Source organism: Blastomyces dermatitidis, assembly GCF_000003525.1.
Source record: "Blastomyces dermatitidis ER-3 genomic scaffold supercont1.1, whole genome shotgun sequence".
NCBI lineage: Eukaryota > Fungi > Ascomycota > Eurotiomycetes > Onygenales > Ajellomycetaceae > Blastomyces > Blastomyces dermatitidis.
Genome location: NW_025544774.1, coordinates 2,343,527 through 2,355,288, shown reverse-complemented (window position 1 = coordinate 2,355,288; position 11,762 = coordinate 2,343,527). Strand labels below are relative to the sequence as shown.

Genomic DNA, 11,762 nt, shown 5'->3' with positions numbered 1-11,762 from the left:
TTGTATTGACTATCGACAGCTACATTGGGATGCGGTCGACCCAGGTATTGAGAGCGGCAAAGTCTGCCAATGCTATCCCCGTTAACCAGGTACCAAAATACATCCTGCCCTCGTCTCCCTTCCGTCAAATCATGCTGATTTCTAAGATTCTCTGAATTCAACAGAAATACACTCTTCAATCTACCGGCGTTTGGGAACGCATTCGTCGGTTTTTAGCCGTCGACCCTAACAGATCAAATGGTGTTCCATTGAACCCTCAATTCCGAAACCCCACCCCAGGCGCACTCGCACCACAATCCTACGATGACCCTGTCACGCTGCCCGCTGGCGATATTGCTGACAACCCATACTGGAAACGAGATGGACGACGAAATTACGCCCGCCCAAGCGTACTGAGGCAGGCGGATGTTGTAGGACTTCTTACTGTTGGAAGTGAGGCGTCTCCTAAAGCAGACGTTCTTCAGATCGGAGACGCGGGCGCCCAGCAGCTTGTGGAAGTTAGGCAAAAAGGAGAGGCACACGGGTTAGCTGCATTCTTCGAGAAGGAAAAGAATGTTCAGGGTGTGCTAGACTCACAGGGACTCCCGCCTATGGCTCCGAACTTAAACCCGGCATCGAGGTATGAGCTAGGCACTGAACATGGCTATCCGTCGAGGTAAGGTGCCCTATGAATGACAATTGCTGTGATGTATAGCTAACATTGCATCAAAGTTATCCATGCCGTACTTTCGTGTAATTTTTCCGTACCAGAGCCAGTTTAGTTTTCATCTCATAGAGGCAAATGTACAGATTTCTTTTCGTTAAGCTTATTCTTGTGATTTGAATGAACATTTCGTATCAACTGCAAGATACATCTCCCTTGGGAGATATGTAGGTGTAGATTCCAATACTTATCCGAACGTGGTGCCGGAGCCGTTTTGATATAGACCTCGATTTGCCAGGAAACTAGGTTCAAAGTTCCCATGCTTTCCATTGGGGCTAGAGGCATTCGAAACTAGTAGACCAAACATATATTGATTTATGTGTCTAAATATCACGTATCAGATTACAGTCAAGAAAAGAAGAGAATCAACTGTCAGGGTTGGAGGAGCCATTAGAAGAACAAACTCTCTCCTCGAAAAGTCATCATAGAACTCTTAAAGCCTCTTCTCGGCACTTTAGTGACTGTTTCTCCTGTTATTTGTAAGTAATTCCATAGATTATTAACCACTGTCCGCAACGCCATATACGGTATGGAAATTCTATAATAGGGATTGTTGGTCTTCCTTACATATAGTCATGTAGCAAAATAGCTCCACCACTCTCTGGATTGCATTTGGTACCTAAAAAAAGTTCCCAATTTCCCCCGCTCACCATTGCCACCCTTCCCCTCCTTTTCTCAGACAGTGGTTCTATGCACTTTCAAAGATTTTCTAGGGGACCGAGGTGTATGCATAGATAGGAATGGAAACACCAATATACTCAGAAAAAATATTCAGTCAAACTCCTACCAGAAAAAGCATTCCAATTATTTAAACTTTTTTTATTATGACTTTCATTAATAGTAAAGGACCAGCGCATAAAGAAACGTAGCTTCGAGCATCACTCCAAGAAGTTATCTCCAAGTAGATGCAGACATCATATGATATGTTTTTACCTTCCAGTTCTTATGGCTGTACAGAGAATAATCAAACGCACATCCATTTATACATAGCGAATCACATATACAAATTCGACATCCCTTCCCATTCTTCTTCCTCATATCCTCCCTACCTTCCTGACAAATCCTGGTACAGTCGAATACGTCCGCCATGTGCCAGTTATCCCTAATCGAAGGGATTAGTTCTCGTTCCCCACCAGGTGAGGAACAAGCTCAACCCAACAGTCTCCAGGACTCTTGTCAGGACGCCAACTGCAACAGTATCCATTGGCCTTCGCTCCGTAACAACCTGTGAGATAAACTGCAAATCAATCAGAGTTAGCCATGATTCAATTAATCTTCCCCCAACCAGAGCCCTTATTTAGGCTTGGACTGAATCGATCATCCAAACAAATCAGAAAATAGAATACTACTTACACTAGGCGCTGCACTGGCAAAGAAAATCAAGCTTCCCAGGTAAGCAGCTCCCTTATAACTCAATGTGCCTGTGGCATTGATCAACGCGCCAACTCCATAGCTCTGCACGGCGCTGCCAATCAAAGAACTGCTCCATGCTGCTGCGGCAGAAGCAGCTTCCTTGGACTTGAAGAATTCCTCTTTTGAGTTGGCGGCCTGTGCGCGATGGTAGGTATCACCGAACACTGGGGTTAGGACACCCAAGGATGCAACATGATTGAAGATAGTGCCCAGGGCAATGGCAGATGGTTTGACGGTGGGGAGATCTGGAGGTTAGATGTGCATGTTAGTGGAGGTGATTGAGACAACGAGGTTGGGCAGGTAAGCTGACGTACATTGAAGAGTGGCCATGTTTTCGAATGTACGTGCGGTTCAAGTGGGAGATATTGCTCTTGTACAGAGTTGTTTATTATTTAAATGGTCAAGAGTATCAATTCCAGCATTTAGCTATCCTCGAAGTATTTAAATAGTAAACTGAAAGCTGAAGGCAAAAAAAGAAATGGTGCTAGAAGAGGGAGTTGTTGACTTTATGAGGGGAGACGGCGAAGGAGGTTGAATGGAAATGATGACGTCGTTATGACACCCGCAAAACGTTTGGGGGGGGGAAGCAAAATTCCAGTCAACAATGGGCACGGAGTATGGGAGATGGCGAATAGGTGGAGCTTTACTGAAATCGCTGTCTCATTCCATAAAACTAGGCATATTTGAAATACGAATAGGCTTTATGCTACGATATTTATCATCTATATCCAATCCGCCTATGGCATAACTTAATGCGACATGTAGATGGATATCTAGTTAAATCTGGTATTCCGCAGCTACTCAGAAGAGGGTCGAAAGTGGATACATAGTAGATTTCAGGTTTTGAACACCTATGTCCATATCAGGCATTCACGCTTTCTTAACATGATTACTGGGTAGGTTGTTTGCCAGGGGCAATCATATCACATCCAATGATCTCATCGGACGGCCCCTGGATTCGACATCATCGCTCGCAAAGAGGGGTGGTTTTACCATCTCGGCGCTCCTTGCGCGTTCTTGACAGCATTTGCGACATGATAAAGTGGCTTACATCCTCATCAGCCCAGTAGGAAAGATGGCTGGCAATGCTGGCAATAAGCGATATATCAAACGCTCCTCTATATCATCGTGCTTAGGTTAGCCTGTGTTAAAAATATTAAAAAGACAAAACCATGAATATATCACATGAATACATAAGGCAGTGGTTTAAAACGTACTCTTGTATACTGTAGTCCACCCGGCCATTAGAATTCAAAGCGCGCACTTTCGCCTCCTCATACCTTATCTTGCGCGCGCGATTTTCAGCCTCGATATCTTCAATTGTTGATGACTCCGACCCACTAGCTATGTCGGTCGGTGAGCTCCTAGTTTTCTGGAACCCATCATATAATGTTTCGATATTCGCATCGATGAGCGTCGGGTATTTCTGGGATCGGCTCGGTTCGTTGGTCACCACTTCCCCACTAGCCGCGAGCGATTTCTCGTTGTCCGAGTCGCTACCTAAGCCAGCTATTTTTAATGGACCTCCAGCAGCTGATTGCGGCTGTGTTGATCCGTCACTCAAGCCCAAACTGCGGTTCAGAAAGCTGCTTGCAACACCGGAAGCAAATTGGGACCAGAGGGATCCGACACTCTGACCCACGCGAGTACTGATATTGGTGAGGCTCTGACCTGATGTACTCCATATTGTCCGTTTGACGTATGGCAGCGGTTGAGGTTTCAGCGCAGCCATTGCTGGGGATATCAAGGGTTCAATGCGGTAACTAATAGGGTCAGACGGATGGAAGATATTGAACAGTTGATTGCATTTAGGTGACGAGACTGAGTTGGGAAAACAAGGGGATCCGGTCGAGTCTGTTATGGACGTCCCTGTTGAAATATTATGAGAGTCTGTAGGTTTGTATGATTGGCGAGAAAACTTTGAGCTTTTCAAGTCCCTTCCGGCAATAGTTTTCCCTTTCAGCATCTGGAAAAGGGCAATCGGAGATCCGAGGCAAAAGAAATCAGCACATTCGAAATCCAAGAGGAAGGCTTCTGATTGGCGATTTTCAGCTGTTCTGATTTTAGCACGTTTAGAATCCCGACTAGGGGGCTTCGTGTGTCCTGAATCACTTGGCTGGTGGCAGAGGATATCGAAAAGTATTGCACTACCCAGGGAATGACCGCAGAGACTGACAGAACCTTTAAACGTTGGATTGCGGTCCTTGAAAAGTTTATATATGCGATTACATTCCCTTTGCACGATACCGGCAATATGCTCTCGATATGCACTCTGGTAAAGCAGAACATCCATAGCCAGATCTGTAATCAGATTCCGAACAGCAGGGACCCCTTCTAATGTTATGTCGGCCAAACTGGGATAGTGCTCATCTTCGGCTGCCATTTTATCAGCGTCAGCAAGGTCGAGCTCCTTGCGGTGCTGTTTGAGTCCTTGTTTTGGAAAGTCAAGTAAATGTCTCCAGCATACGGGGAGGACTTGGACACGACAATTTTTGAGCTCGGAGTCGACTTGTGAGTTAAGAGCCTGCAAATCAGTTGATGCGGCGTACACGCTTTTCATGGTCTTCCTAAGGACATTGACGTCGTGCACGAAATTAATACTGTCCAAACGCAGTCCCAATCTTTGACCAATCCCATGAGTGACAAGAATGAGATGATCAATTTCTCTGTCCTCTTCTTCGCCTTCCACTTCTCCTGAATCTACCATCTCTTTTTCTTCCTGTTTCCGCGCCTGTTCTTCGAGTTCTTTTATTTGGTCATCGTCCTGTCGCTCTCCAGTCAAAGATGACATCTGACGCTCAAGTGGGCTTCTTTGGCGCTCCAAGGCGGCAAGTGGCTGATCCTGACCATTATCATCTGGGGCAAGTGGTGAAGACAAAGAGTCAGGAGGAGCTGATTGTCTTTTAATGGACTTAGTCGGGTTTTTGGGTGTTAACTCGGCGGCTTTCCCGTCTGCTAGTTCTTTCACTTTTTTGCTTTCCGAATATCCGCGAACGACTTTTGACCCTGCGGTTGCACCGAGCCGCTGATATACGGTATTGCTCATCCTCGATACAAAATCATCGGACATAAGCCATGCTGTAGATTCATCCTGGTATGCCACTGTATTGTTCATGTAGGACCCAAAAAGGCGATATGTTTCATTCATAGTCTTAGATGCGGATGAAGCCGCCCCCGCTGCTACATGAGACGGACCTTCTTTGTTGACTTGGTCCGCATTGGAGTTCAGTGACCCTGCGTTTCTGTGGTCTTTGGAAGACAAGGACACATTGCTCGCTAACGGGTTGCTCGATGAGCGCTTTCGTTGGATATTCCATGGTTTTACTTTCAAATAACCTTCCTCCAACTGAGTTGCAAGATTTTCATCGCACGGACGGAGATTTGAGCCTTCCTGAAAGAACCAAGAACCACGTCTAACCTCGTATATCGGGCCTTGCCAATAGGCAGGGCCAAGTTCCCTCTTCTGAACGTCGACATCGAATAAGTAATCTTCATTGACGGGAACCTTGACAGTCTGCGAAGAAGGATCCCTGGGGGTATCCCTCAATTTGGATGATTCCGCAGCATCTTCTCGATCCGCAAGATCCTGAAAGGCAGCTTCAATAGACTGAGAATCTCGTATCGAAAAAGGAACAAATTTTTTAGGAGCTCCCTGAGATTTAGGAGCAACTGCCTCCTTGCCCCAAAACGACGGTTTCGACTTTGGAGTATCAACCGCATAGAACCACCTAGTTTTTAGTGGGGGGCAATCTCTTGGATAGCGAGCTGCACTGATGCGATGGACTTGGGATACGGTATGGTCACGACCCTGCGACCGTTGTAAACATGGCTTTGCATTCTCAGCCTCCAAGCCTTCAGGTTGGGGTGTTCCGCTTCGGCTTCGTGATGTATTGCGTGAGGAGGCAGCGGGGAAAGAATCCGGCCGCGGGTCAGAATTGGACATCTGTCCCCAACGACCCCAAATCGTTTTTCGCAGCTGTGTGAAGCTAGTAGGACAGAGTTGAAACGAGCGACGAAAGAGTAAGCAAGAGTAGTTTGCCAGTTTCGAGGAAATATTGGCCTATGAGGCCAAATGTCAGGGTCCTTGTCTGATATCTCCAATCAAGGGGCGCGGTGTTGGAAAAAAGTCGAGAGCTGTACCCTCAAACCATAAGCACAAAGAACGGTATGGTATGATACAGTAGCCAACTCGTGGTGTATACGTAAACTGAAGTCCTTGATTAAAAACAGTTTGCCTCCAGCTTGAACGCGCACTGTCTGGATATGTCTCTTAGATAATAAGAACATATTTGTTGTCATTCCTACTGAGTATAAAAATGGTTGTTGGTTTCGGCTCATGACGTAGGCGGATGTATGGCAGTCGTAAAATACGGCGATACGACACGGAATGCTGCTGCCTGCAGTGGTATCGCCCGATACAAGCTTTATGATACGCGGCCTCAGCCCCATCCCACCTAGTTGACGCTGCGTTGCAATTTCAACTGCTGCAACCACCACGCCAGAGAGATATATATACCCATCCATTGTACTAACTGCCGCGTTGTGCTTCCAATTTCCACGAGCGAGGCCTGCGCTTCTCTATCTACAACAGACCTACTATCGATTGTGGTTCTTTAGCTTTCGAGTCGCCAGACTCGCCTTTGTTCATACATCTACCCCGCCAACGCAAAAGCTCCCTACCCTCAACCAGAGTCGCCTCGTTCTACTGCCGCGATGAACGTCATAAAACTCCAAAAGTATGATATACTAGTGTTGGTGCAGATTGAATGGACCTCCTAGGCGCTAATGAATATTTTTCAACCAATTTCAGGAAATATCCCCAGTTCCAACAGAGCGAAATATTTTCTCTCCAGGATGCTTTCCGGCGTCTAGATGTGGATGACAAGGGCTATCTTGACGAGGCTACGGCTATTAAAGCAACCCAGCAATCTGAAAGACAGCCATACGATGTTGTTCGTCAGGCCTTGAAGCAGGTCGAGCTGGACAGCTCGAGGCGCGTTGAGCTCGAGGACTATGTTGATGTACCTCCGCCCAAACAACTCGCATATTCCCTCTTCTCTAGAGTCCACATTGAGGGGCTAACATTTATTTTGCATTGTAGCTGATAGCAAAACTCCGCGATACTTCATCCGCGCCATCCCAACGTTCTGCTGGTCCAGCACCAACTCCCACGGGCCCAACCGGTGCCCGCCATGTGTCCAAGGGGAGTATCGGGGGGAAGATTCATGTTCAAGGCTCCTCTGCGAATGTCACCCACACCATCAATGAAGACGAACGGACTGAATTCACACGACATATCAACGCAGTCCTTGCCGGTGATCCCGATATTGGCCACCTCCTTCCGTTCCCAACTGACACCTTCGAGATGTTCGACGAATGTAAAGACGGCCTAGTGCTCGCCAAATTGATCAATGACAGCGTTCCCGATACCATTGATGAACGAGTATTGAACCGCCCAGGCAAGAAAATAAAGCAGTTAAACGCTTTCCATATGACCGAAAACAACAATGTCGTCATTAACTCCGCTAAAGGCATTGGCTGCTCCGTTGTCAATATTGGTAGCGGTGATATCATCGAAGTTCGAGAGCACCTCATATTAGGCTTGATCTGGCAGGTTATTCGCAGAGGCCTTCTCGGAAAAATCGATATCAAGCTTCACCCCGAACTCTACAGGCTTTTGGAAGATGATGAGACTCTGGAACAGTTTCTCCGGCTTCCACCCGAACAAATTTTGTTGCGATGGTTCAATTACCATCTGAAGAATGCTAAGTGGGACAGGAGGTATGTACCTGTTGGAAGTAGACTTTCTATGCCACCGCTAATAGTAGATAAAAACAATTCAGAGTCAACAACTTCTCAAACGACGTCAAGGATGGAGAAAATTATACGATCCTTCTCAACCAGTTAGCTCCAGATATCTGCTCCCGCGCACCTCTCCAAACTCACGACTTACTCCAGCGAGCAAATCAGGTCTTGGAAAATGCAGACCTCCTCGAATGCCGCAAGTTTTTGACCCCAACTTCTCTAGTAGCAGGCAACCCGAAACTCAACCTTGCTTTCGTGGCAAACCTATTCAACACACATCCAGGCCTAGACCCTATTACAGAGGAAGAAAAGCTTGAAGTCGAAGATTTTGATGCCGAGGGTGAGCGTGAAGCCCGTGTTTTCACTCTTTGGTTGAATTCTCTGGATGTACAACCAGCTGTCAACTCGTTATTCGACGACCTTCGCGATGGAACAATCCTCCTGCAAGCTTATGATAAAGTTATCCCAGGAAGCGTTAACTGGAGACATGTCAACAAACTCCCTACTTCCGGGGGCGAGCTCATGCGGTTTAAGGCTGTGGAGAATACAAACTATGCCATTGAACTAGGAAAACAAAACCACTTTTCCCTTGTTGGCATCCAGGGAGCCGATATTACTGACGGCCAGCGGACACTGACCCTCGGGCTTGTATGGCAGCTCATGCGCAAGGATATCACCAACACACTATCCTCACTCGCGCAGAGAATGGGTAAGCGTGAGATCACCGACAGTGAGATGATCAAATGGGCAAATGACATGTCACGCGCTGGGGGCAAGGGTTCGACCATCCGTAGTTTCAAGGACCAAGCAATAGGAACTGGTATTTTCTTGCTTGATGTCCTCAACGGAATGAAGAGCAACTATGTAGACTACGACCTGGTTACCCCTGGACGTACAGATGAAGATGCGTACGCAAACGCGAAATTGAGTATCAGTATTGCACGAAAGATGGGCGCGACCATCTGGCTTGTTCCCGAAGATATTTGCCAAGTTCGCTCCCGACTGGTTACCACTTTTATTGGTATGTTGACATATCTCTCCCTTAATTTACCCTTGTTGTATAAGTTGTCTCCTCTCCAGTATATGATGTCAGGTTTAATTGCTAATATTCTTTCGTTTCCCAGGCTCTTTGATGGCTACGTACGAGAAAATGTAGGAAAGAGATTGCAACATGAACGAAAATGTCCCGGGAGGCTGTTATGGACCCATATGTATGGCCGGCTAGATACTTGCTCTCCTGCGAGAACACACCCCCTCCTTTTAACTTTCCCCAACATCAAGTCTTTTCTCTCTTTTTTTTTTTTTTTTTTTTTTTTTTTTTTTTTTTTTTTTTTTTTTTTTGGTTTTTATCTTCACCCCTTCCTTTCCTTAACGTGTCTCCTCATTCCTGGCTCATTGATTGGTTAATTGGTTCGGGACCCATCGTGACAACTACCGTAGGTAACCTACCAGCTCATAAGCTCTCTTCAAGCTTAGATACCAATATTACTGTCCAAAAGTAAGAAATTATGCTCTAACATGATTCGTTTTGTATGAAGAGGAAGGCAAATTGGGTGGAGAAAGCTACGTTGTTTGTTTTGGCAATATGAAGGTGGCCTTGTTAGGCTCCTCTCTAGGTAGACATTGATGAGCTTGGAAACAGAGAATTTAAAATATTATTTCAACCATGAAGAAACAAAACGTACTTTTCAAATTATGGAGCTATCTGTGAACTAGAAAGTCAATAGTGGCAAGCAACTCACTGGTGGGCGTTTCCAAACCAGCAAGCTGCCCAGGAGAAATTTACGAAAACAAAGTGCTGAACTTCCCACAAGTGGGGCAGGCTTTTGAGAGAGCACAATGGTAGCTTTCGTTGATTTCACCAGAACAATGAACCCCTGTTAATAGAAATCGGCATTACCCTCTCATAGCAAGCACACTTCGAGTGACAAAGTAAACAGGAAACAGAAAACAAAAACAGAAGCCAAGCAAATGGGCAAAACATTCTTTTTTAAAAAACAAAACCGAGGAATGATAGAGAGGGGGTTGCAAGGGGTGTATTATCTGGATATATTGTGAGGAAATACCGATTGTCGAAACAGTCTGCGACTTTCAAATGGGCTACCTATTAAAGTGTGGTTTCCAGGCAAATAGCTCCCAGTGCCGAGGACGAAAAGGGGGGTTCACTGCAGAGCAAATTACCGCCATCATTTGTACTTTTCAAAAAAATGGTGGGCGAAAATGTTACTTGATCAGGGGATGCAAAACTCGGATTCACTCAGCAGTATCCAGCTCATCATGAGCAGGGGTTGGAGAATCCAGGGGTACTGATGAATACGGTTAGCAAAAAATGTATCAGAATAGTGATTCATCTTTTTTTGAAGATTGATAAGCCCATACCTTTCCTGTCATCACTATTCGTTCCATTCTCGCGATCGTCGTCACGCCTATCGCGATCATCCTTCATGTCGCGATCCCGGTCCCGCTCACGGTCCCGGTCATCAGGACTCCGCGAGCGGTCGCGGTCACGTCTCTCGTAATCGCGGTCGCGACGGTCATCTTTGCGGGGAGAGAACTCTCCGCGAGCTCGTCGGGGAGATGGAGAGCGGGGACGGCGAGGGGGAGTACGGTCTCGGCGGCGGTCACGGCCGGAATCAAAGCGCCAGGACGCAGATGGAGGAGTACGTGCCCACTAATAACTGTTAGCTCGAACTAGATAAAATATCGACAAACAGGGATTAATTACCTCGATTTTTAGAAGGTCGTCCCTACCGATACGTTTGTTGTGCATTTCATGATAGGCGTCGTCGGCATCGCGACGGCTCTCGTACTCAACAAACGCAAAACTATAGATAGTGTCAGGTCATTCAAAGCCAATTGAGATCAGTCTCCCGCCATTCGATGCGAAAGAAGGAACTTACAGGCGACTAGAAGCGGTACGGGGAGCTGGGATATCGCAGCGAACAAGCCGACCATATCTTCATCAGGCGGGTTAGCAAATTGCACTATGAAATACTTTGATGCAAGTAATCGCGAATAGAGATAAGTGGAGGAAAGTGGATGAGAGAACGGGTAAGGTATGCAAGAAATATGATTTTTTTCTTCTTTTTTTTTTTAAGACTCAGGAGGAGCCATGCCAAGAATCATCATTATTTTCATGGTGGACAGTTATTCAGGAAGAAAAGCGCCGGTAAGGCCGTGCGTCGGGCGCCAGGTAAAGGGGGGGGAGAGGAGGAAGGAGTAGAAGCATCGGTATCACGAATTTTTCGAGTCAAGACGAACGAAGAAGAGGGAGGACCGTCCGCAGGATATCGGCAGGGGAGGATCGACGAATAGGACATACCGTTCGAATTCGTAGGCTAGTTCTCGAGCTCGAGTGCCGTGGCCGAAACCAGTGACATAGAGAGTAGTGCCGCCACGAGACATGGTGAAAAGGGATAGTTGAACAACAGCAGCAAGGGGAAACAGTGGAAGCAGAAAGCCTAGCAACGACAAAGATAAAAGAATACCAAACAAAGCGGATGGAAAAAGCACCAGCTTAAAGAGAAACAGTAAAAAGAGGTGATGGAGATGAAGGGATATCTAGATGGTGATGAGATAGGAGGAGAGATGGATGGAGATGGGGATGGTGAGGTTGAAGATAGAAGAAGAAGAAGACGACGAGAAACGAACGACGACGGTGACGAGAGAAAATGTTTTGAGCTTGGGCCAAAAACAGACGTGCTGGTAATACGAATAATATGCTCAATACGCCTGGTCCCGCGTAATATATTACAGCATTTGCCGAGGGTTAGACATTATTGATACGAGATATATGACAGTACCGTACCGATTTCGTACGCAAGCAGCATCCGTGGATGTA

General features: G+C 46.4%; 4 protein-coding genes across 4 annotated transcripts; 2 read left to right on the top strand and 2 right to left on the bottom strand.

Annotated features, from left to right (window-relative positions):
* Positions 1-29: 29 nt before the first annotated feature.
* BDCG_00304 (NADH dehydrogenase) lies at positions 30-736 on the top strand (the record flags this gene model as incomplete). The annotated part of the gene is made up of 3 exons (XM_045415821.1): positions 30-89; positions 165-655; positions 712-736. 3 exons carry the CDS (start codon positions 30-32, stop codon positions 734-736), a joined length of 576 nt encoding a protein of 191 aa, XP_045271677.1.
* On the bottom strand, positions 499-9,231 carry BDCG_00302 (DDHD domain-containing protein). The gene is made up of 4 exons (XM_045415820.1): positions 3,334-9,231; positions 2,431-3,234; positions 2,057-2,361; positions 499-1,940 (listed from the first exon to the last, which is right to left on the bottom strand). Exons 1-2 carry the CDS (start codon positions 6,057-6,059, stop codon positions 3,081-3,083), a joined length of 2,880 nt encoding a protein of 959 aa, XP_045271676.1. The 5' UTR covers positions 6,060-9,231; the 3' UTR covers positions 499-1,940; positions 2,057-2,361; positions 2,431-3,080.
* Positions 6,500-9,722, top strand: BDCG_00301 (fimbrin). The gene is made up of 5 exons (XM_045415819.1): positions 6,500-6,852; positions 6,927-7,137; positions 7,218-7,897; positions 7,960-8,942; positions 9,046-9,722. Exons 1-5 carry the CDS (start codon positions 6,830-6,832, stop codon positions 9,075-9,077), a joined length of 1,929 nt encoding a protein of 642 aa, XP_045271675.1. The 5' UTR covers positions 6,500-6,829; the 3' UTR covers positions 9,078-9,722.
* Positions 9,238-11,721, bottom strand: BDCG_00300 (uncharacterized protein). Its single transcript, XM_045415818.1, has 5 exons — positions 11,244-11,721; positions 10,822-10,878; positions 10,647-10,746; positions 10,301-10,592; positions 9,238-10,227 (listed from the first exon to the last, which is right to left on the bottom strand). Exons 1-5 carry the CDS (start codon positions 11,324-11,326, stop codon positions 10,175-10,177), a joined length of 585 nt encoding a protein of 194 aa, XP_045271674.1. The 5' UTR covers positions 11,327-11,721; the 3' UTR covers positions 9,238-10,174.
* Positions 11,722-11,762: the final 41 nt, after the last annotated feature.